Source organism: Rana temporaria, chromosome 5, assembly GCF_905171775.1.
Source record: "Rana temporaria chromosome 5, aRanTem1.1, whole genome shotgun sequence".
Lineage (NCBI taxonomy): Eukaryota > Metazoa > Chordata > Amphibia > Anura > Ranidae > Rana > Rana temporaria.
In genome coordinates this window covers 133,085,276-133,111,087 of record NC_053493.1, presented here as the reverse complement: position 1 = coordinate 133,111,087, position 25,812 = coordinate 133,085,276, and the positions used below count along the sequence as shown (strand labels likewise).

The 25,812-nt window shown below is 40.4% G+C and overlaps 1 protein-coding gene across 2 annotated transcripts in view; it reads right to left on the bottom strand.

Annotated features, from left to right (window-relative positions):
• Positions 1 to 6,814: 6,814 nt before the first annotated feature.
• Positions 6,815 to 25,812, bottom strand: part of KIF15 (kinesin family member 15) — a 116,778-nt gene continuing 97,780 nt past the window's right edge. For both annotated transcript variants that reach the window (XM_040353133.1, XM_040353134.1), the window contains exons 25-35: positions 24,653 to 24,757; positions 24,202 to 24,324; positions 23,919 to 24,065; positions 22,057 to 22,143; positions 20,521 to 20,658; positions 18,674 to 18,783; positions 17,470 to 17,545; positions 14,149 to 14,186; positions 10,859 to 11,024; positions 9,412 to 9,543; positions 6,815 to 7,139 (exon numbers count right to left, since the gene is read on the bottom strand). In XM_040353133.1, the coding sequence (XP_040209067.1) occupies positions 7,044 to 7,139; positions 9,412 to 9,543; positions 10,859 to 11,024; positions 14,149 to 14,186; positions 17,470 to 17,545; positions 18,674 to 18,783; positions 20,521 to 20,658; positions 22,057 to 22,143; positions 23,919 to 24,065; positions 24,202 to 24,324; positions 24,653 to 24,757 (1,218 nt within the window). In that variant the 3' untranslated portion in view covers positions 6,815 to 7,043. The remainder of the gene's footprint in view (positions 7,140 to 9,411; positions 9,544 to 10,858; positions 11,025 to 14,148; positions 14,187 to 17,469; positions 17,546 to 18,673; positions 18,784 to 20,520; positions 20,659 to 22,056; positions 22,144 to 23,918; positions 24,066 to 24,201; positions 24,325 to 24,652; positions 24,758 to 25,812) is intronic.

Genomic DNA, 25,812 nt, shown 5'->3' with positions numbered 1-25,812 from the left:
CATGTGATCAATGTCCCACCCCCCTCTCATGTGACCAATGACCCTCCCATCATCTCATGTGACCAATGTCCCATCCTCTTCATCTCATGTGATCAATGTCCCCTCCCCTCTCATGTGCCTAATGTCCCCTCCACCCTATCCATCTCATGTGTCTAATGTCCCCCCCCATCTCATGTGCCTAATGCTCCCCCCTACCCTCTCATGTGACCAATGTCCACCCCTCCCTTCATCTCATGTGACCAATGCCCCTCCCTTCATCTCATGTGACCAATGTCCCATCCTCTTCATCTCATGTGACCAATGTCCCCTCCCATGTGCCTAAGTTCCCCTCCCCCGTGCATCTCATGTGCCTAATGTCCCCTCCACCCTATCTATCTCATGTGTCTAATGTCCCCCCCCCCCATCCATCTCATGTGTATAATGCCCCCCCCCCCCCCATCTCATGTGTCTCATGTCACCCCCATCTCATGTGTCTCATGTCACCCCCATCCATCTCATGTGTCTCATGTCACCCCCATCCATCTCATGTGCCTAATGTCCCCCCCATCCATCTCATCACATGTGATCAATGCCCCCTCCCATGTGACCAATGTCCCCACCCCCTCTCATGTGACCAATGTGCCCCCCCCTATTCATTTTATGTACCTAATATCCCCTCCCCTATCCATCTCATGTGCCTAATGTCCCCTCCCCCTTCATCTCATGTGACCAATGTCCGCCCCTCCCTTCATCTCATGTGACCATTGTCCCCTCTCATGTGACCAATGCCCCTCCCTTCATCTCATGTGACCAATGTCCCATCCCCCTCTCATGTGACCAATGTCCCATCCTCTTCATCTCATTTGATCAATGTCCCCTCCCCTCTCATGTGCCTAATTTCCTCTCCCCCCATGCATCTCATGTGCCTAATGTCCCCTCCACCCTATCCATCTCATGTATCTAATGTCCCTCCCATCTCATGTGCCTAATGCTCCCCCCTACCCTCTCATGTGACCAATGTCCACCCCTCCCTTCATCTCATGTGACCAATGCCCCTCCCTTCATCTCATGTGACCAATGTCCCATCCCCCTTTCATGTGACCAATGACCCTCCCTTCATCTCATGTGACCAATGTCCCATCCTCTTCATCTCATGTGATCAATGTCCCCTCCACCCTATCCATCTCATGTGTCTAATGCTCCCCCCTACCCTCTCATGTGACCAATGTCCACCCCTCCCTTCATCTCATGTGACCAATGCCCCTCCCTTCATCTCATGTGACCAATGTCCCATCCTCTTCATCTCATGTGACCAATGTCCCCTCCCATGTGCCTAAGTTCCCCTCCCCCGTGCATCTCATGTGCCTAATGTCCCCTCCACCCTATCTATCTCATGTGTCTAATGTCCCCCCCCCCCCCCCATCCATCTCATGTGTATAATGCCCCCCCCCCCATCTCATGTGTCTGATGCCCCCCCCATCCATCTCATCACATGTGATCAATGCCCCCTCCCATGTGACCAATGTCCCCACCCCCTCTCATGTGACCAATGTGCCCCCCCTATTCATTTTATGTACCTAATATCCCCTCCCCTATCCATCTCATGTGCCTAATGTCCCCGCCCCCTTCATCTCATGTGACCAATGTCCCCTCCCCCTTCATCTCATGTGACCAATGTCCCCTCCCCCTTCCATCTCATGTGACCAATGTCCCCTCCCCCTTTCATCTCTTTAGAAAAAAAATAAGTGAAAAAAAAAAAAAGGTTAAGTAAATAAGATTTTTTTTTTTTTTTTTTTTAACGTGCATCGTCCCGCATGCAAAAGTTAACACATACACGACCAGCACCCACATATAAAAATGGTGTTCAAACCACACGTGAGGTATCACCGCGATCGGTAGAGCAAGAGAAATAACTCTAGCCCTAGACCCCCTCTGTAACTCAAAACATGCAACCTGTAGAATGTTTTTAAATGTTGCCTATGGAGATTAAGGGTAAAAGTTTGTCGCCATTCCACGAGTGGGCGCAATCTTGAAGTGCGACATGTTGGGTATCCATTTACTCGGCATAACATTCTTTTTTTTTTTGTTTAAAACACATTTCAGCCCTTGTCACTCCTCTTAACCAACAGATTTGGTGCCTCCTCCAAGTTCTTTTAGTGCCTTGCTTTCCTCTTTAGATTATTATCTATTCAACACCAGTTCCATTTAACCTTTTCTGGGTCTCTTTGTACTAGATCTAGGAAAAGACTAGCCATTGATTTTTAGAGAGAAATGGCATTTTAGTAGATCCAATTCTTATGTTAAAAGGTCTCCTATAGTTTAAAGTGGTTGTAAACTCGCCCAAAAAAAACAGATTTAATCAATATTACAATCCACACATGTATTAGGAATAAAATGGGCACTAAGAGTAAGCCCAAAAATCGTTCTTACTGTAAAAAGGCTGTATATTTGAAACGCTGCTGCTCTGTCATAGCCGTTGCCATATCAACTGTGGTGTTCCGTGCCTGTATTCTCTTTTACTTCCGCCCGCATTACGTTTTTCTCTCTGTAATCGCGCGCTTGCACACCAATTGCAGTATCCAAGCCTCGTTTTCGTTTCCGGTTACTATGGAAACGAACGTCGAGCGAATCAGAGACAGAGACTGTTGCTGGCATCGCGAGATGTCGGGGCTGACGTTGACAATAGGAAATGACGCAGCCCCGACATAGACTATGCATTCTTCCGGCCGGGTCTTGGGCTGCCGGACAGTTTGGACAAACGGCGCATGCGCGGGCTACGTCACGAGCCACAATAATACATATATCTCGCAATGAGGGCAGGTAAGGAGACAATCTTCTAATGCAAATGATTTTAAAACCTGCAATTGTCCTAATAAAGAAAAGTCGTCTGACTGGGTATACAACCACTTTAAGTCAGTAGGTTTTTCCACTAGTTTGCCATCTGTATTTTCATCTAGAAACAAAAAATAGGTTATTGAGAGCTTCTCTATCACCTTCATCAAGTGTTCTTTCTGACCGAGGGCTTGCATTGGAGTTTCTTCTCATGCCATAGACAAAAGAGGACCTGTCTCAAAAACAGATTTAGGTCCTTATAGATTTAAAATTCTTTCATTGATGATGTGGTGGTTGGGGGGGGGGGGGGATGGACCCTTTTGGAATAGTTAAATATGTTTTTCATTTAACTGAAAATCAGATTAATTTACTACCTTCTTGTATTTGTGACCCTCTGGTTTCTTTCATCTCTTCCCTTGGTTTGCATAGTAGTATTTTTCTCAGATTCCTCAGTCTTCCACCTTTTTGACTTTTAGTGGCCTCAATTCCTCTTTTTTTTATCCTCCTTTTCCCTTCTGTTTTTTGGTAGTAAATTTCTTGGGATCAAAGTTGATTTCTCTTATTTCTATTTCCTCATAAAAACCTCACCAATTTATCTGTATGTTTGTTCTCACTGTGACAACGATTGAGACAGTTCAGAGGGCGTTTACGTTCTAGACCTAAACCATCTTGATCTACTTCTACCTGTTTGTAGAGATCAACAATACCACAATTTTACCTCGTCTTGTAGATTGTCAAAAATGTTCTTGTTTTGTAACTTATATTAATAGAAAGATTTAAAAAAAAAATCTAAGTAGCTCATTTTGCCTCTCGAAATCTTTTTCCATTTATCCAAGAATCTTGGCGTATGGAGATGTTCGACGGCAGGTCAGCTCTAATTTAATTAAAAAAGTTTCTAAAGTATAGCAAATTTGACCTCCCTGAATAATTTGCCATAATTTTGGTCATTCAAGTTTGTGGTACATGTATGCATTAACTTTCGTATTTATTTAAAAAAAAACAGTCAATTTACTTTAGCCCTGGTTCACACTGGGCTGCGGGACTCACACGGCTTTACTCCCGCTGGCAGTCCCGATTTCGGCCGCGATTTAAGAGACATCTGTGCAGGTTTACAGGAACTACTTTTTTAAATCGGTGCAGCGCCGCACCGATTAGGACGGTGTCATTGCCGGCAAATGCCGCCAATTTGAGATGCGATTTCAAATGTGAAATCGCATCTCAAATTGAAGCAAATCGTACCCAGTGTGAACCCGGGCTGACAGTGAGATTTGAACATCCCAAAGCTGAAATTAGAGTCCTTTAGGCTTAATTAAAGCTTTACACAAGAACAAGGAATTTTCTCTTCTGCCATATGACATTCATTTTCGATTTTCATTGATCATAGCTGAAGGTAACTGACACTTTTTTTAAAATAAGGTCCCTAACCCTATTGTTTTAGCTTTGTAAAGTGAGCCTATATTCATAGCTCAAACTGTCCCTGATTTGCAACAAAGTCCATCTGTCCCTCTTTCCTCCTCATTTTAGTCTGATCTATATAGTTATATGAAAAAAATTCACTTTTTACTTTTCAACCAATTTCCAAATTGATGCATTTGTACATTTTAAAAGCCATTGTAAATGAATAGTAGTGGAAAAAATAAACACTTGTAGGTTTAACTTATGTTTTTTTGTAGAATTCTCCTTTAAGGTGGTGTGGCAGGGTGCGTGTCCTATGCCCACATACTTTTGCTAATAGGAGTTCCTCGTTCCCATCTTAAAAAGTTATGAGGTATGTTAGAATATACAAACCACAAAGTTAAAAATTAATATGTTGCCCACAGAAGCCATTTAAAATTTCCAGTTTCATTTTCGAATCCTGATTGGAGTCCATGTTGGTCCCTTATTGTCTGTCAGGGCTGGAACGGGGGCGCATGTTCTGGATGAAGGAGCTATATGTGGAGGAGGGGGTGTGTTGGAAGCTCCAGCTGCTCCCTGCCTCTCTTGCAAGGCTGACTGCAGTATCACACCTCCAACACTAGCCCTGTGCTCCAGCTGTCACTTCTAGGTTTACAAGTGACAGCACAGTGCAGAAGGAGCAGCCAGAAGGCTGGGCTATAATGCTGCAGAGTAGGGAGCGCTCACACAGAGCTTGACAGCCCAGCCTTCTCCTTAGCAGCTGCACTGCGCCAGGACTACGCAAAAACCTGGCAGTGGAGGGGGAGAGCTCTGTACTGGGACTGGTTTACTCCTCCAAATACATCACTTGCTGGGTAAGGATAAATCAATGGTTAGCTTCGAGAACAGGGACATTTAAATATGCCAATAGCTTATGAAGTGCCCAGACATAAAAGCTTATAGGTGTGCTTAAAAATTTATTTTAAATGTTCCAAAACCAGGTCCTATAGGTGGAGTAGAGTGTTTACAGTAGAAAAGGTTCAGCCACATGGTGAAAGCAGAGGAAGGAAGGGAAAATAAATAAATAAAAAAAAAAAAAGCACCCTTTCTGCAATTGCCTATTTAGGAAGGGATGATCTGACCCACCTAACAAAAACAATGCACGGTTTATGTAAAATGTTACGTGGCACAGATCATTAAAGAGAACCTGTTTTCTCTCATCATGCATCCATGGGATTTATTCTTTGTGATCACAATTACAAGCTGGTATATACTGTACAGTACAATTGTCACATGTTATTTATAGACCACATACAGTATGTGCTCCAAGCCGATTAACCACACTAGAAAAAAGGTTGATAAAAACTTTAATAAAATCTGAGGGAAAAAAAAACAAAAAAAAAAAAAACATTTATTCATGGCCTAGAGTAACGCGTTTTATTTACACTCCCAAAAAAAATGTGATGGTAAATCAGAGATAATACAAGTCTCAAGTCACTTCTTTTTATCATTAATAAACTGCAACCAAATTCACCTTTTGGTGGTGGAAGAACTTCATGTGTAGGTCTCCAATCTGCAAATACAGTCTGTATCCCAACTAAACGTCCTGGTTGCATCTAACATACAAGCATTTCAGTGACCGGTTTATACACTACACAAAGGACAAAACATGTAAAAGGAACAAACTTCAAAAGTACAGGACAAAAATTTACAGGTCTACATTTTGGACAAACAAAGCTGCCATTTTAATACATGAAAACATACAAATCTATACAATAGTAAAAGGTATAAGAAACACATTATCTAGAGCTGAATCAGTTATGAATTCCAGAACTTCTTTTGGGTGACAAACATTGTGCAATCTGTTGGGCGACAAACGTGACAGAATTGCACTGTGTTTGGGGTGCCAATAAAAAAAATGTAGGTCATCTCCAACGCGCCCCACGTTTTGCAGAGATTGTGAAAGAATTACAGCAATTCCGCACGCGATTTAGATCGCCCATGTGTGAACAGAGCCTTACTAAAACCGGTGCAGCTGTGCATAGTATCATCTTTGTAACTTAAGCTTGTTTAATTAAGCTTTGACAAAAAAAAAATTCTGAAAGTGGATTGGTTTATATGCAGAGCTACACCAGATTTTGCACTCTCCAGTTTTAGTAAAGCTCCTCATCTGTCACAACTTATGCACATTTCTGCATCTCCACAGCTGCCCATGTTTTTAAAGGGGCTCTTTATGGTAGTAAGAAACATTTTGCACGAACTTTATCCCTTCCAGTCACTTGCTGTCTTTTATATCTCATGCTCACAGTTGTACAAAGTGCTGTCTGATATATTTACAATAAAAAAAAACCTGGCACAGATCACTGTTCTCGATGGCTTGTCCATACTCATGAACTTGATGGTACATGCAGAATCTTTCTGCAAGAAATGGGCCCTGGCACACTTGCGAGCATGGCCAATTTGACAGTGAAACACAATGCTACTACAATTTTTCCCCCATGAAATTACATGCCAAGAGTATTTTGAATTTATGGATTTTGTATACAGCCAACAATCTGGGATATGCATACTTTCCTACACGTCCTAAACAATTTCTATTTAGTACTTACATGTACTGCAGCTGTTTGTGTAACCAAGTTACATTGTAAAAGATTTTATTTAAAATCTTGTTCATTTTATTGTTTAATGTTAACTCTGTTTAGGCACAGATCATTAAAGAGAACCTGTTTCTTCCCATCATGCATACATGGGATCTATTCTTTGTGATCATTACAAGTTGGCTGCATGCTGGTTCTGGTAGGGTGAGGTTATGGCAGTGGAGCTGAATGCCGCTCTAGCATGTTAAAAGGTGATCAACATTATACGTCTGCACAAACATAATTCACTTCAGGAATTTGTTCAGGTTGCTTGCCTTCTCTAAACAGCAGGTTTTCTGTTCGTAGTCGGTTTAGCTCCTGTGGTTGAAAGAAGAGAAGTCACATATGTAAAAAAATAATCCAAATTGAATATATATAAAAAATATACCTCTCACAGATACCTTTTTTATCGGTCAGCTATTTGCCAATACTGAGTAGTGAGTACCAATACTTTGTGGTATGATTTGAGTCAATAAAAAAAAAAAAAAAAAAAAATTGGTGCACATTGCACTGCAAAGGAAATGCATGCAATTTGAACAGGAATGCAATGTGATTCCCGTCTGAATCACATTCGATTTTCCCCACTGCTCGGGTGTGTACACAAAGGGATTAAAGTGCCTTCTAGTCAGGTTAAACAATGTCTGAACTCACAGTACATATCTGGTAGGAAATCAGGGCTGCTGGCGGAGAAGTGGGGGTGGACCACCTCCACAACTCCTCCAGCAGCCCTAATTTGCTACCAAATATTTACTGTGAGCTCCAACATTATTTAACCTGACTAGATGGGACTTTAATCCCTTTGTATACATACATAACTTACCACACACGCATGGTGGTTCAACTCGCATGCGATTTGCACCCATTGATTTTGTATTAATGCAAATTGCACCGCAAAGTATCGGTTTCGGGAGCATTTGCGAGAGCACCAATACTCGCTCAAATGCTTGGTATTGGCACTGGTACATCCCTAATATATAACATTTCTATTTTTTTTTAATATGTCTTGACAGAATGTTAGATGCTATCCTACATGTACAGTAGATATTTGGGGTGAATTCAAATAACCATTATTATCTGCTGCAACCAGGCCTTTCCCAATACCATCCGCTATTTCCCGATACCGCTGTGAACCAATTCCCCTACTCCTGAGTTCCATCAGAGAAGCACAATGTACATTCAGCTTGGAGCGGCGCCATAAGCTTTACAGATCACCGCTGTAATCCGATCTCATCTGTTACTCAACTACATAACAGGCATTAGATGGTTATCATCTAACTAAACAGTTTTTATTTGGTCTTTAACCACTTCAACACAGGACACTTTCACCCCTTCCTGCCCAGGACAATTTTCAGCTTTCAGCGCTGTCGCCTTTAGAATGACAATTGCGCAGTCATGCAACACTTTACCCAAACAACATTTTTATAATTTTCTTCTCACAAGCAGAGCTTTCTTTTGGTGGTATTTGATCACCTCTGCAGTTTATTTATTTCTTTTCTAGTTTAGTTTAAGCAAAAAGTTTTTCTTTGTTTGTTTTAAAATGTCGTTTTCGCATTCACCGATAGGCACTGATGAGGAGGCACCAATATGTAGAATTGATGGGTACAGATAGGTGGCACTGATGGACAGCACTGATGAGGTACTGACTGGCAGCCAATGGGCACGTCTTGTGGGGGCTGCGCTGATAATCAATGTGCCAATTATTAGTGCAGACCCCCCCCTCGCCCCCGACAGGGAGAGCCGAGGCACTTCCTCATTCACGCAATGATCAGCTGTGATTGATCACGTGGATCGGAGATGCAGTGTGTCAGACTGACACGTCGCACCACCGTTCGCCGTGTTGCATGCCCCCATGTTATCCTGAAAGACGTTATATGACGTCCAGTCAGGATAACAGAACCACCGCCCGGCCATCATTCTGCTATAGGCTGGGTGGGAAGTGGTTAATATGCAACCTTTCTGGCCAAAACAGTCAAGTAACAGAAACAAGCTTTCGGGTTACACCCACAAAATAATTGCATGTTGGTTGAATATATTAAAAAATCCCAGGAATACAAAAAATGTGTTCAATAGTTCATCTAAAGCTTACTTTTTTGTTTTTAATGGTGGTTAATGGAAATGGTTAAAACCCAGTCACCCATTGGGGAGATTTTTCTTCACTTCCTGGCCTGAAGACACAATCCGCAAGTGAGAAGAAATCTATCTAAATGAAGGGGAAGGTACCTCGATTTGTCCTGATGACTACGGTTATGGACTTAGAGTGAATCTTTCAAGTGGGAACACTGCCAGGGATTCTAACCCTTATAGGCACTTCCACACTTAAGGGGATTCAGACCTTTAGGGAAATCTTACCCAATGGTGTTTTCTCACAGGTTAAAGTGTAATGTGGTAAGGCAGCCTAATTATTTTGAATGGTCTGCCAATGCACCACACCAAAAATGGTTCACATCATTATGCAAAAATCAATGGAAACACACACGTCAATGTGCATACTGGCATGAAATGTAAAGTGCAACATGCATGCATTTCCATAGCTTTATTTCATCAGAAAAAAAAAAAATCCATCAAAAATGCAGTATTAGGAGTGTCATACCTCAATAAGTTTGTTGTTGTCCTTTTTCAGTTTCACTAGATACTGAATTTTCTGTTGTGGATTTTGATGTCCAAGTAGCTTCCCATTTTCTTCCACAAGAAATGCAATCTGCCTTCTTAACAATTCTGACTCCTGCAGGGAGGAAATTGAAAGTCTCATTGAGATTCATGAATTTTATGTTTATCAAGGAGATCCAATTAAATAACAGGGCTTTGAGAAAAAGATTTGGTTATATTAATATTTATATCCAAGTCCTAAGGAAGTTGCATTAACTTTAGTAGAGATATTTATTCTATGCGCTGAAGATAATGGTCCAACATATAATAGTAATAGCCTTTATTGCAATTTATTATATTACTATGGATCTGTTCATTTCCTCAGATGTCCGTTTCCTGCTGTGAGGTGTATGCTTTGAATACTACATGACCAGAGACTAAAATAATAATAAAAAAATCCTATATTAAAAATATAGAAAGGTATATATATATATATATATATATATATATATATATATATATATATATATATATATATATATATATATATATATTTTTTAAAGGAAGCACTTTTTTTTAATCAGTAATCGCTCCTCTCTAACCCCACTTTAATGCACTATCTCCACGTAGAAGCAGGGTGTTCAAATAGTATGTAACCCTACAAGATTGCTTTAATAAATGATCTGCAGAATGATTAAAACAAACAAAAAAAAAAAAACTTCACACACATATGACTAAAATCACTAATCCACAGAAGACTAGCACCTATCTCTTGGAACAGAATACAAAAATCCTTGTTGCTTAACTCGGTCCAATTTAGCCATTAACATTTGGGTGATTAGCAATAATCACTGTCTTTCTGGCATGGACAGCTTCTGTCACCGGGAGAACACAACGGTACCGACTATGTTGATGGGGGAATGCAGCAATTTTCTTTCCTGCAACCCCTGGTTGCAGGAAAGAAAAGTGCTCCATCTATGGCAGACTTTAGGAATAAGGGTGGACAGATTGTAACTGCCAGAAGTGTTATAACTTTGTCCGATAACAATGGCCCAGAATTCAGGTGTACAGAGACTTAAAAGCTACAGGTATGCAGAGGTACCACTACATTATAAAGCTGCTAGTTGGTAGAATGGGTCACTTCAACTAAACTCTTATGTTTTTAATCTTAAAATGAAAAAAGGCTACAAAGCATTGTATGTGTAAGGTGCGTGAAGGGCCACTCTATTGTAGTATACGATGTGTAAAGTAATGGTATGCCAACTGCAGTAACCAAAAGAAACAGATTTTAATTGAAATTATAGAATAGATGTCTTGCCTATTGCGGAGATATCCTGTACTTTCCTATTACTGATAAATTAAGTCTAAAAGCTCTTGGTAGCGAAAGAAAAGCAGCATGTAAAAATGAAGTATGTTAAAATGTATTTACAGTATATCACTTGTCTTATTACCTGCAACTTCTTCTCAGTCTCTTCATTTCTTGCTTCCATTAGAGACCGAATTTCCTCTTTCTCCTGGAATTCCTTCAGTTCTAAAGCTCTTGTTCGATCAAGTTCCTTATGCAGCTCACTGAGTGAATTTTCTTTATTTCTAAGCATGTCCCTCGCCTCTTCTAACCTACATAGATATAAAAATGAACCAGAGAACTACACGATACGAAACATGGAAAACTACAGAAGGAAACATTTCCAATCAGAAATATGGAAGCTGGCACAACCTTCACTTATCACCTGTAAGTGGATTTGGAAAAAGCCTGTGAAGTGTCACTTGATGTGTGCATACTTCGGGGTTAATTCACCATCAAATACAGAAAAACCTTGGTTTGAGAGCATTTTGCAAGACGAGCTGCATTTTTTAAACAATTATTGCTTAAACAATTATTGCTTAAACAATTATTGCTTGTACAAGTGATGTCTTGATATACAAATAGCGTTGTGTCACAACTGGGTATAAAAGAGACGCCCCCAAGTGTAGCAATACAGTTACATTTAATGAAGGTACAACATTTAGCAACTCACATGGTTGATGATTAGCCACTTGCCGCCCACCATATAACGGCGGCAAAGTGCTTTAATTATCCTGATCGGACATCATACGACGTGATCAGCACAACAAGCCAGCGCGCAGCATGGCGATTGGAGGTACTGTGCGTCAGTCTGACACATCGCAGCCGATCGAGTCTGTGCTGCAGCCCCCATCAGCTGCCAATAAGTGCCCATCACCTGTCAAACTGTGCCCCATAATAAACCTGCCAGTGCCCATTAAAGTGCAAATCAGTGCTCCGTCAGTAATGCCTGTCAGTGCTACCCATCAGTTTGTTTTTTTCAAAATTGTCACTCTGTTTATAGCGCAAAAAAACAAAAACGTATAGAGGTGATCAAATACCACCAAAAGAAAGCTCTATTTGTGGGAAGAAAATTATAAAAATTTAGTTTGGGTACAGTGTTGCATGACTAAGCAATGGTCATTCAAAGTGCGACAGTGCTGAAAGCTGAAAATTGTCCTGGGCAGGAAGGGGTGAAAGTGCCTAGTATTGAAGTGGTTAAAAGAGGCACATCCAAGTATGCAGGCATTCGGGGTAAAGCTATCCACATAGACCATCCTCATCACCATCGACGTCATTCCTTCCACTCTGCGCTCCACGAGCGGTTCAAGCCACGCTTTCAGATTGCTCTACTGCAGGGTAGTCTTTCCAGACACGATTACAGACTGACATCGGTGAGAGCCGGGGGTGTGGGGTATGGTCTATATGGACAGCTTTACCCAGGATACCTGCATACTTAGATGTGCCTGTTTAACCATGTAAGTTACAAAATGTTGTACCTTCATTAAATGAACCATATTGCTACACTTGGAGGCGCCTCTTTTTTATACTCTGTAGCTCCTGCTGGATTTTGCTTCTAATCCATTTGTGGATGGACATTTTATGGGTCTACAACTTATTACATTGCTATAATCTTTGTATATGGACTATAAACTGAAGGACCTATGAACAAATGGTTGTGGAGCAAATCATTTGAGTTTCCATTTGTTATGGGGAAATTCGCTTTTATATACAAGTACTTTGGATTAAAAGCATATTTTTAGAACAAATTATGCTCGCATTCCAAGGTTTTACAGTACCAAGGAAGCAATCAGAACAATGGATTTTACTTAAAAAAACAAACAAACACATCTTACAGCAGCTGCCACATTTATTTCCTGACAAATTCCTTTTAAGGCGGAAGGGATCATTCTAAATAAATGAAACATTCCTGTGTGCCTGAACACCTTGCATACGTGTCACGCTAATGTAAAACAACATTGACAAAATTTCACCAACTAGGACTTTCACCTCTTGTGAAATATTACATAAGCCGACATAGTTTTCAATTTCAATTGTTTTTATCCGGTTTTAACAAGTTAATGTGGAAAATTTCCGCCCATGCAGGGGCTAGCATTAAGGTTGAAACAGGATAGCTTACAAGGGCAAAAATAAGACGACAGACAGAAAAAATGAGCGCTAACACAACAGCAGTAAATAGAAGTGTTAATGAAACCATAAGGACCAAGGGGTCCCGGAAAGGTTCCCCACAACTTTAGGGCATCCCCTGGTCCCATCAAAATCCAAAAGGTGGTGCAATGTACAGCTTAAATTGAACTGATAAGGAGCCGAAGTTAGGCGGAAAGGTGAAGCTAGAGGAAAGGTGTTCGCTCATCTACCAAAGAGGGAGATGGAGAAGGGATAGGGGAGTCTATAGAAAAAAAAGAAGAGGCCAGAGGCCAAGAGATGGAAAAAAGGCAAGGATTTGGGAGCATCTGGACCGTCGGTCACAGGTGGCCCAAGCTGGCTGGGGGAAAGGTATGAAAACCATGGTTCCAAAATGTTGTGGAACTTGGCATGAGAGTCGTTGTGGATTCTCGACATCTGTTCATTAAGAATCAACGGGGTCATCCTATCTCTCGCCCCTTGAAATGTGACAGATGTTTTTTTCCAGGCTTGGGCAATCGTTACGCTATTGGCTGACAGAAATATAGAGGAGGCAAGATTCCATTGATAACCAAACAGGCCTGGAAATTGACAGTGTATTAAGGGAAACTTGGCTTCTTTTGGTATGGGGCAGGTGAAACATGAAAAGGAGGCCAAATACACGAGACTAAAAACCAATTAGTCCAGGACACTTCCACCATATATGTATAACATCACTTCGATGACCACAACACCAGAAACAGCAGTCACTGTAGGATGAATTGGCATGGGCAATGCAAGCAGGGACCCAATACCAACACAGGAGCACCTTATATGCTGCCGCCAAGGTGGCTGTATTAAACAAGCATTTGGCCCTAAAAGACCAGGGTCCACTGTGTTTTTTGCTTCCTTGCAACGTCCTTCGTAAGTTCTCAAACGTTTAATTTCCCCCCTAACTTGTTTGATTGGAACAAATAGTGCACATTCCTGGAGGTCATGCGCACAGCTCTAAATACACTTTCATTTTGGAAGGTGGCTACCATCCTGTATACAGTGGCACTCTGGAGAACAAAATGTAGCCACCCTCTAACAGGAAGTCAGATCACAGCAGCAAAAAAAACAAACAAAAAAAACAATTTGGAGGCAGCTTGAGAGCAATAGAAGGATGTGTTCCGTGTCACAATTTGACACATGGTATGCTGCAAGCAAAGGATAATTTTCTGACATTGTACATGATGATTTAAAATTGTATTTATTTTCAGTTTAGCCTTAAGCAAAAGCAGATAAACTTACTCAGCTTGCATTTTCAAAAGTTGCTCAGATGTTCGACCCTGTTGTAGAAAGAAAACGGTAACATTTCATATAACAGCTATAATTACATGCAGGTGAACTGCTTGTCAAATATATTCAGTGCCCATTCACACTAGGTGCTGCATGTTCACATGCAGTTCTGTGCAGCGTATTTTTAGTCCATTTATTTTGAAAAAATTAAATAAAATGCCATAAGCAATACTTAACCACTTGCCGACCAGCTTATGTACTTTTACTGCGGCAGGTCGGCACTGTGTGAACCAACGTACCTGTACGTTGGTCCGTACAGACAAGATTGCGGGCGCACGCAATACATATGACGTCCACAAGGTGGTTCTGCCATCCTGGGTGGATGTCACAACGTCCTCGGGCCTCCCCGCCACATCACTCGGGTGCCAGTGCCTGGCAGCCGCAATGTCCATCAGGTACCTGCGATCGGCAGTTACAAAGCCAGGGACGTGGATCTCAGGGAGAGGTCACGAGACGACGTGACCTATCACGAAACGCGCAGGGCGGAACAAGCGGCGTGCCGACATCATCACCCTCATCTGCTCGATCTCCATACGGACGGGTTTGCCTGTTAGCGTCCGGCGCAACATTCTTAAGGCTGGTCTTTTTACTACGAAATGTGAGTTTGTTTACTGCTTGTAATTTTTTATATTTTGGTCACTTCCATGGTTTATGATATGGTTCATAATTCTCATTAATTTTGCACTATATGTGTACACTTGATACCTTTTAGTGGAGGTATTTGCATTACTACCCCCTAAGGGTGGCTTAAGATTTAGCGCAAATATATATATATATATATATATATATATATATATATATATATATATATATATATATATATATATATATATATATATATATATATATAATTTTTTTTTTCTTTTTTTTAACCCTTTCCCAGCCAGTGTCATTTATACATTGACCAGTGTATTTTTATAGCACTGATCAATGTAATGTCACTGGTCCCCAAAAACTTGGGGTCAGATTTGTCCGCCACAATGTCGCAGTCCCGCTAAAAATCCCGTAGACGTGATAACTTTTGCACAAACCAATCAATATACGCTTATTGCGGGTTTTTTTTAAACCAAAATATGAATATATATATGTGTCAAAATTTATAAGAAATTTGTTATTTTACATTTTTTTTTGATATGCGTTATAGCAAAAAGTAAAACAATTGTAGCTTTCTTTGTTTATAGCGCGAAAAATAAAAACCACAGAGGTGATCAAATACCACCAAAAGAAAGCTCCATTTGTGGGGAAAATTGTCAGTTAAAGCAACGCAGTGCAGTATCGCAAACAATGACCTGGTCATTAAGGGGGCAAATCCTTCCAGGTCTGAAGTGGTTAAAATTGTTCTCAACGCAAACTTAACAATGCCATGCTTTAAAATTGCGCACGCTTGTGTAATGGCGACAAACTACAGTACTTAAAAAAAAAAAAAAAAAAAATTACCATAGGCAATGCTTTCTTTTTTTTTTTTTTTTACAGGTTACCTGTTTAAAGTTACAGGTGTTCTACCCGCTAGAATTATTTCTCTTGGTCCAACAACCGTGGCAATACCTCACAGGTGTGGTTTACATATGCGGGCGCAACCAACGTATGCGCTCGCTTCTGCACGTGAGCGTTGAGGGATGGGGGCGCTTGAATTTATTTTCATTTTTTTTCTAATTTTACACCTTTATTCCTGTTACAAGTGTTGCACCTCTCCTGCCCCTAAAAGTGATCCCGTGGCGAATCCGTCACCAGGACCACTTTTAGCAAATGCCAAATCAGCCACAGAAAAAAAAAAAATTATACCAGGATTATGGCAGCTAGGGCTGCAACTAACGATTATTTTCATAATCGATTAGTTGGCCGATTATTGTTTCGATTAAATCGGATAAATTTGCATTTTTCTTTTTTTTGGGCCAAAATTTGTTGTTGGGCAGATTACAAAACACAAATTGCCGCAAAAAACATATTACATGCTTTTCTGCAGCTTCTCCATTGAAGTATATTGAACCCAAAAAAACAAAATAGCACCGTTTTGCGTTAAAAAGTAATTACCCTTTCCAAATACGCAGCAGCTGAAAAAAAATCATGGATGTGAACGTGTTCCATAGGAAAACATGTAAATAAACTGTAGTGTGTTTCTGCAAAAAGCACCAAAAAACAGATGTGACCCAGGCCCGAGATGTTTAGTAACATAATGGGGTTAAAAAAATAAAATAAAAAAATAAGTACAAAAAGAGCAAATAATCGCTACTGTAAGGGGTTAATTTTTTTTACTGTGGGACAGTGAAAGTAATATTTACAGTAGCGATTTGCTTTTTTGTACTATAAAAGGGCTAATTTTAGTTTTAACCCCATTATGTTACTGGCCGATTAATCGATTATGAAAATTGTAATTGATTAATTTCATAATCGATTAGTTGTCGATTAATCGATTAGTTGTCGATTAATCGATTAGTTGTCGATTAATCGATTAGTTGTCGATTAATCGATTAGTGGTCGATTAATCGATTAGTTGTCGATTAATCGATTAGTTGTCGATTAATCGATTAGTTGTCGATTAATCGATTAGTTGTCGATTAATCGATTAGTTGTCGATTAATCGATTAGTTGTCGATTAATCGATTAGTTGTCGATTAATCGATTAGTTGTTTCGGCCCTAATGGCAGCTAGCTGCTGCCAAAACCCAGGTATTAAACTTTACTCTGCAAAGTAAAAGCATAATGTGCCAGTATTCATCACATACCAGCACATTATGTGACTTTCTTGCAAACGAAGCCCGCGCTGTTGACCGCATCCATCTTCTCCTGTCTTCCTTCCGGGGCCACGGACTCCGGCACTGGACTGAGCCGCGTGACGTCACTCCTGCGCATGTGCGTGGGTCACGGTACTTGCTCGTGAAGAAACTGCAATGGAGGGCAGTTTCTTTACAGCGAATGCATCAATGACATTGTTGCAATGTACAGTAAATATCTCCTAAACGGCGCAGGTTTAGGAGAGATTTACAGTACCTACAAGTAAGCTTTATTCTAGGCTTACCTACAGGTACAACTTGCAAAGGGAGGTTTACAACCTCTCAAAAGGAGACTTTACTTAAAAAAAAAAAAAAAAAACACACCACAACACTTGCATTTTTGGTGTGTCTCCATTACATGCAAAATGCAATCTATTGTGGGAGAAAAAAAAAAAAAAAAAGTTCTTGAAAACAGATGTGAAAGTTTCCCATAGGGAACTGTAGTAAGTTTCTGCAAAAACATACTAAAAATCCTTAGGTGTGAACCTAGCCTTAGTAGTTACCTTTTCTAGCCGTTCAGAAACTTCTTTCTCAATTTCTTTCTTCAAGTCCAGCATGTCAGATTTTGACTGTTCATTGCTGTAATCAAGCAAAGAATATAAACTTGTTAATACAATGTAGTGAAGTTGTTTACCATTTACAGAACTGTAATGCTGTTTTAGGGCCTAGCACAATCGTAAAATGCCCTACAACCCCAATTTTCTCAAACTACCCTCAGCTTAAGATAGTCTTTAAAGTAAATCTAAACTTTAAGTTTCACAAGCAGCCGTTTTATGTTTTGCTGAAAATAGAGGAGCCCACTGGTAGATCTGAAATGCTCCTCGCCTCTGGAGAAAATGATAACTGTTACAGCTACTAGTATGTTTATGTAAGCACTCAACCATTGGTCAGGCCATCAAATGGCTGTTGTCTAAATGTTGATCACATAGTCAGCAGTATAAGGCAACTGCAGATCAGAGGCCAAGATGGCAGCTTCCCTAGCTGTAAAGGATAGACTGTGTCCGTTCTGCATTAAAGGGGTTGTAAAGGATTTTGTTTTCCCCCTAAATAGCTTCCTTTACCTTAGTGCAGTCCTCCTTCACTTGCCTCATCCTTCCATTTTGCTTTTAAATGTCCTTATTTCTTCTGAGAAATCCTCACTTCCTGTTCTTCTGTCTGTAACTCCACACAGTAATGCAAGGCTTTATTCCTGGTGTGGAGAAAGCCTCTTGAGGGGGCGAGCAGGCAAGTCAGGACACTCTACTTTGCAGATAGAGAAAGGAGCTGTGTGCTAATGGGCGTCCTGACACTCCTGCTCGCCCCCTCAAGATGCTTATTCCACACCAGGAATAAAGCCTTGCATTAGGGTGGCGAGTTACAGACAGAACAGGAAGTGAGCATTTCTCAGAAGAAATAAGGACATTTAAAAGCAAAAATGGAAGGACGAGGTAAGTGAATGAGGACTGCACTAAGGTAAAGGAAGCTATTTAGGGAAAACATTTTTTCCTTTACAACCCCTTTAAGTACTGCACAGCTATGCCGATTTGGAAGAGAACCATAACACTGCCTCTTACAGGTCTCAGTTACTGGACAAGGTCATCAGCTCATGTGAGCCAGCTTTTCAGTGGCATAGCTTGAAGGGGGAGGTACTGGTGTGTTAAAAAGTACACTTATCCTTAAAGTTGAGTGCAGTTTTTAATATCACAGCACACTTTCATTGTTGCATACCAAGCATTCTCTCCTTTTGTGCAGTTTTTTAGCTGGATTTGTAACTCCTCGCATTGTCCATGCAAATTCTGGATCTCAAGACGAAGATTTTCTGTTTCACATAACTGGGTCTAAAACATAACAAAGAAGGCAGTTATTAATGGATGTTTGTTAAAGCTCTTATTTAAAAGAAAAAACTACTGATAGTACAAAAAAAAAAAAGAAGGGGACCATCCATAGTGAAATACAGTCAACTGATAATGGTAACAGTCAGTGCTGCACTCCTTTATAGAAAATGGACCTATATACAAATAAAGCTGTCCAGATAAAGGCCTTACAGTTTGGGACAAGTGGCTGCAACATTCTGTGTAAAGACACTAATTTGAGCCTACCCTTGACAGCTTTAGAAGTTGTGTATTTTCCCTTCAAGAATCTTAACCATCACTTCATTAATACTTTAAAGAACATACAGACCCAGAAAATAACCAAGTATGAATGGCATTACTATACAATCGAAGTGTAGCATTCTCTTGTCTATTTGAACGTCTGTACCTGTCCTATATAATGTTATTACTTTTGTGTATGCAAACAATGAATCTGTCAGATGCTCCCTTTTGTTCTGTTATAATACACCACTGGAAGCATTTTGATAAAGCTGTGGTATATCCTGTGGTGTTATTGCAAAGAAGCCATTTCAGTTCTTGCATACAGAAGAAATAGCCTTTATGTTGTAGAGATTTGGGGGGGGGGGGGGGGGGTGGAGTAATTGAGCAGTTTAGCAAAAAAACAATGGGAGGGCCGACGCCACTCCGTGCACAAAAAAAAAATGTTAAACAGGGCATGAGTACATATGAGGTATTGTTCCTGTACTCGCGGGGCATTTCAGGGGAGAAAGCATGGGTAAATATATATGTATGCACTGCATGTGGGCTTAAGTTTTTTGCCTTGACACACAGTATGTTTTAATTATTTTGGCCATCTGTCTATGGCAAATGCCATTTCACCTATGCGACAGGTTGTAGTAAAAAAAAAAAGGTCTCTTAAAAATATGGCTAATATATACTTTTACCCATTCATTTTTTGTGACAAACAGCCAATTTGCATTCCACTACCAGAATTTTTGAGTTTGCCGTGTCTACCCAATCGTGCCGACAGCACAGTGCACATGAAATAAAATGAGGATTTTTGGATTACCTGTAAAATACTTTTCATGAAGTAACATCACAAGACAGAGGAGGCAATAGTGATTACTACATGGGTTATGCCATCACCTCTAGCCAGAAAAAAAAGAAATACTGTATTTATTTGCGTAAAACACTCACCTTTTCACCCTGCAAATCGGTTGCAATAGTGTGTGTGTGTGTTATACGCAGATACTGCAATTTGGGCTGCCTCGGAGAGAACCGGGAAGAGCGCCATCAGATTACATACAGCGAGAATCTCCCGTTTACTCAGAAGCCTCTTTCATAGGAAGTCCCGTCTCCTGGGTCGGCATTGGACCAGTGTTCTGTCTATCACAGAAGTCGGTCCAGGAGGCGGGACTTTGTATTAAAGAGGCCGCCGAGTAAACAGGAGAGGCTTGTTGTATGTAATCTGACGGCACTCATGCCACCCCCCTCCCTGAGATGGGCATTGATTAGGCTGCATTCATGGCAATGGGGAGGCTGCAGATGGGCATTAATCAAGCTGCATTGATGTCAGTGTGAAAGGGGCTTAAAAGGTCTAGTAGCACAACGCAATGGGCATACAAAAGGGTTGAAATTTTACTAAATACATTAGCGATTATGCAACATGTACATTTTAGATACTAATGGTGCCCTGTGGATTTACAGGGTGACAGCAATGTTCTGTTACCAAAAGATTTATACCTTGAGTCTGATTATTTCTTCATTTTTGGACATTCTTTCCTCATTTAATGCCGATATAAGCTGCTCCAACTGTGAGTTTTTATTGTTAAGACGCGTCATCTCACAGTCAAATGGGTTTCCAATTGGAGTTTTTGGAGTCTATATTAAAAGGAAAAAAAAAGAAGGATAGTGTTAAGATAGTGTAGTGATTACTAGCATACATAAACTTTGGTTTTATCACTTTTGTTTTGCTCTAATCTCAAAGTCTTTATGTACACTACAGCTCCTAAACTGAAGTTTTGGAGCTTTTGGCGTTATTTTTTTGCCAAAGCGCCTAAACTTAAAAGTCTGTGTTCATGTACACATTTGTTGGATTGTTTAGGAGCTGCTGCGGTTAGTTGACGTTCAACTTCCCTCTCCTGAACGCGGAAGAATCACGTTCAGGATAGGAACATGTTGACTATCGGCCGCAAAATTGCGGCACAATGTTGCGCTTTCCAGTGGCTGGCGGTAAAAGTAGGCTATGTTTACATGAAGCCCAACAGCTGTAGCGTGTGGTCTAACCTAGTTGCACAATGAAAAGGCTTTTTTGTGAAGTATTTTCAATGCTTTGATTAATGGCAAAATATAATACTGAATTAAGTGGGCACCTTTGCAAAACTGCAGATTTCTACCGTTTATCATTTGGCAATGGAAGGCCAATTCCGCCTTCAAATAAATAAATGCACACAGATATATTTGCAGGAATATATAGTGTAATTATTTTATTTCACAAGAGCCTGCAAAGCACCACAATCTTCCTCCAGGCTCTATGCCTGAGGTATGGGATTTTAGTTAAAGAGCCGGAGAAAGTGTCAATGGACTACGAGAGCAGTAATCTCATATTCCATTGAGAATCACAAGTCCATCTGCCATGGAGGCATGTACCAGTCTTAAGAAGCTCACTAACTGGATCTATGGAAAAAGCCATGGCTGAACTTCAAACATCTCTTCATCCACACAACAGAAGAAAAATAAGATCCACAGGTATTTTCAGAAAAAATTAAATAATCTTAGTCGGAAAAAAATAAAAACGAATGCAGCCACATCTAAGCACTGCACAGCATTACAAAAAAAAAAACTGTAAAATTGAGTTAAGGTTTTATCTTGTTTCATTCTGCTATACAGATTGTACTGTATATTTAAAGTAATGATAATAGGATATCACAGTAGATTTAAAAAGCTGCAGTTGTGCCCGAATATTCCCATTTATGTGCATTGTACTGTAAATCTGCACCATGCATGCGTGGGTCCCCATCATCCAATGGCGGAACAATGTGCCCCACCCATGCGCAGTGATGTTGTATGCTATAACCAAGAGAGACCTCTTGTGTGTGGGGTAGCGTATTGCCACTCCTGCACACGATTTTACCGCCATATTGTGCACCACCACAAAAAAGTATTGATTGCCGCTAAAACGTCATGATTTAGCTCTACAAAAGTAACAGATGGGGGTAAAATCTGCCCAACTGAATACTATGCGGAACGACAGCAAATACGTCCTTGTTGGGAGACTACCTGCAGAAGCATAGCAGGGGATCCTTTGTTGCTAATGGGTGGTTTTATTCCTTCATCATCAGTGTCTGGCATTTCAAGCATCTGTATCTAAAAGAGAAATCAGCATACCATAGGATTTACAAAAATAGGGCATTATCAGCATTTCTAAACCAGCAATACTGTAATATTTAAAACTACATGCAACTCTTCATTGTTTAAAATTCTGGTGTGTTAACAAGGAACCCTAAGAAAAACCTGTAAAAGGTTTGTCTGTTCTTCACTTCCTGTCTGACAAAGAGGCATGCATCCCAAGTTAAAGGGGAAATCCCAACTTTAACAGCGATCAATGCTCACTTCCTGTAGAGACATAGGAGGTGGTAGGGAACCAGGTCTTCAACACACCAGAAAGTGTTGGATATCTGCAGTGGCTGAGGATCAGCAACACAGAGGCGGTTAAGACACAAGCTGCTGGAAAGGTAAATATACATAATCTTCTTTTACAGATTTGCTGCAAGTTACTTTAAACCTCCGGTAGCCACTGGTGTATGTCGATAGTCGTATGTTGACAGCAGCAGGGGAGTTTTAATAACTCCTCTGTTGCAGCTGTAGATGCAAGGAATGTGTGAAAATCTGACAATCCAACTATCAGCGATAAGCAATCTAGTGACTGTGGCCACTGCCCGATCACTTCCTTGTGGCTTGCAATCATTCTTTCTAGGCTCCATTCTACCACCTGCACACAACAGGTGCCACAAGTAGGAGGGGAGGGAAACCAGCACACATCCTTTTGCAGATCTCTCTTACCCAATCTCTCTGGGGTTTTCTTCCCTGCAAAGTAAAAGGTAAAAAGGTGCTAGTATGCATCGCATACTACCACATTATGTTACACTTGCCTGCAAACAAAGCCTGAGCCACCCCCGCTGCAGGCCGCATTCTTTGCCCGGCTTCTTTACGGGGTCGCGGACGCTGGCTGTGTAAGGTCACATGCATGGGAGCCCCCAGTCATCGCCGTTCTTTCAGAGGTGATGACATCATTGGCGCAATATACAGTAACTGTCTCCTAAACAGCGCACATTCCTAGCCTTACCTATAGGTACAAATCATAAAAAGGAAGGTATACAACATCTTTAAGAACCTGAAAGCAACGTGCATCACACTGCTTCCAGGTTTGACTCACTTTCTCTGGATGCTGGGGAAGCAGCCATGTGCAAATATTGCCCCATTAGTGTCAATGGGGGGCAAGTGAGAAATCAGAGGTCTAATAGAACCCGTGTGTCTTATTAATGAGAGCTTGTCACAACAAAACAGTATCCCATAGGGTAAAGCACAAAGTGATTGTGACTTTAATCAAGTGTGCTACCAAGAATACCAAATGCATAAGGGCTTGTGTAGATGGGCATTTTTGTCAGAGGCTTTTACATTTAAAAACAATGCAGCTGAAATGCATGCCATTTCAGCACAAAAGTTATCCTTCAGCGCAAAGGCATCTTCTAAATCCTCAAGTACCCCCAAACAGACCATGTTTTGGGAACTTCCCTTAGATAAAATGGCTCTCATCAATACCATGTCATTGATATTGATTTAAAGCAGCTGTGCAACGTAAAGGAATAGCTGAAATCATGACCCATTGGGGGCACTTGAGGACCGAGGTTAGAACCACTGAAGGACCAGCTGCATCCAGAGGAATAAAATGCAGTGCCAAGCAGGAAAAAAAAAAAAAAAAAACCCTGAGAACTGCTAACCACATTGCAACATTGAGGTAAATGGAAATCGGCTGACCTGCATTTACATTTCAAACACAAATCAAATGCAGGTAAATCGTGCCCAAGTACACATGCCCAAAAACCTCTTGGGAACACGTGGTTATTAAAGAGTCGGGTTACCTGGTTTGTTAGTTCTGTAATCAATTGTTCTTTTTTGAGTAATTCTTCTTTTTGCTCTACAAGCAATGCTTCTTGATTATTAAAGGCTTCAGTTAACTTGCCAAGCTGTTCAGTTGCATGAGTCAAGTCCTCGCATAAAAGTTCTCTCTGTTATTTAGATTAAAGCAAAAATATTAATAAAATCAATGCTAAAAAAATGATTAGCCATTCATTGCACGGTTTCAGGCACAAGATATTTATCCACTAGGGGGCAATAGATATATTGACACATTATAAACGTTACCTCAATACTGTCAGCTGACTGCTTCCTTTCCAAGCCCTCTCTCAGTTCCTCGATTAGTTTCTCCTGCATTTCTAAAAGGGTTTTGCTCTCCTCTTTAGCAGATAAGACAGAACTGTATTTACTCTGCAAAAATACAAAAAAAATTAATAAAAAGACACCATCACCACTGTACAAGAAAATCGACAGACTTCTTTTAAAATTGGACTTTACAAATCCAAACTCTGCCGCTATATCTGAAGGTGCAATCTATAAGAATTGGAAACATGCACTGATGCCTTATAACTCAATGGTTTAAAAATAGTCAGAGAAGATTATGTGCAAAGGCAGATTCAAAAATCCCAGCATCATACAGTAAGCCAATCATTCACAGCAAAGGTATTTTAAATGACTGGAAAATAAAAAAGTAAGTTAAATGTGATCAAAGCACTTAATAATGGAATTGTGCACATACATTGAGATCTTCCAATTCTTGCGTAAAAACATCTATAGACTCAGTTTTGTGTAAGAGGGTTGTTCGCAGGCTTTGGATTTGATTCATAAGATCCGTCATGATTTCCTACAACAGAAAAATAAAGTCTCAAAAACTGTAAAATATTCACTGTATGCATACATCACATTTATGATCAACTTTCAACCTGAATTGGTTACCGACAACCAAAGATTAAAGGGGTTGTAAAGGCAAAATTTTTTTTCCCTAAATGGCTTCCTTTACCTTAGTGCAGTCCTCCTTCACTTACCTCATCCTTCCAATTTGCTTTTTAATGTCCTTATTTCTTCTGAGAAATCCTCACTTCCTGTTCTTCTGTCCGTAACTCCACACAGTAATGTGAGGCTTTCTCCCTGGTGTGGAGTGTCGTGCTCGCCCCCTCCCTTGGACTACAGGAGAGTCAGGACGCTCTCTATGTTGCAGATAGAGAAAGGAGCTGTGTGTTAGTGGGCGTTCTGACTCTCCTGTAGTCCAAGGGAGTGGGCAAGCACGACACCACACCAGGAAGAAAGCCTTGCATTACTGTGTGGAGTTACAGACAGAAGAACAGGAAGTGAGGATTTCTCAGAAGAAATAAGGACATTTAAAAGCAAAATGGAAGGATGAGGTAAGTGAAGGAGGACTGCACTAAGGTAAAGGAAGCTATTTAGGACTTTTTTTTTTTTTTTTTACATTTACAACCCCTTTAAAAAAACAAATCTGTAATAGGTCAATTTCTATTCTGGTGGGTTTACATGCTGTTCAACCACTTTCATACTGGACCAATTCTGGCATGCCTCTCCTACATGTAAAAAAATATTTTATTGCTAGAGAATTACTCAGAACACCCCGCCCCCCCCCCCCCAAAAAAAACAAACACACATTAAATATAGATTTTTTAGCAAAGACCCTAGAAAAATTAAATGCTGATCGTTGTGATTTGTTAGGTCCCATGGTAATTTTCAAACAATTAAAAAAAAAAAAAAAAAAAACACTTTAATGAATTAAAAAACAAACAATATTTATCCCAATTTTTTTGTACAATGTAAAAGATGTTACGCCAAGTAAATAAGATACCCAACATATCACGCTTTAAAATTGCGCCAATCTTCGGTACTTACAAATCTATTTACAGGTTACCAGTC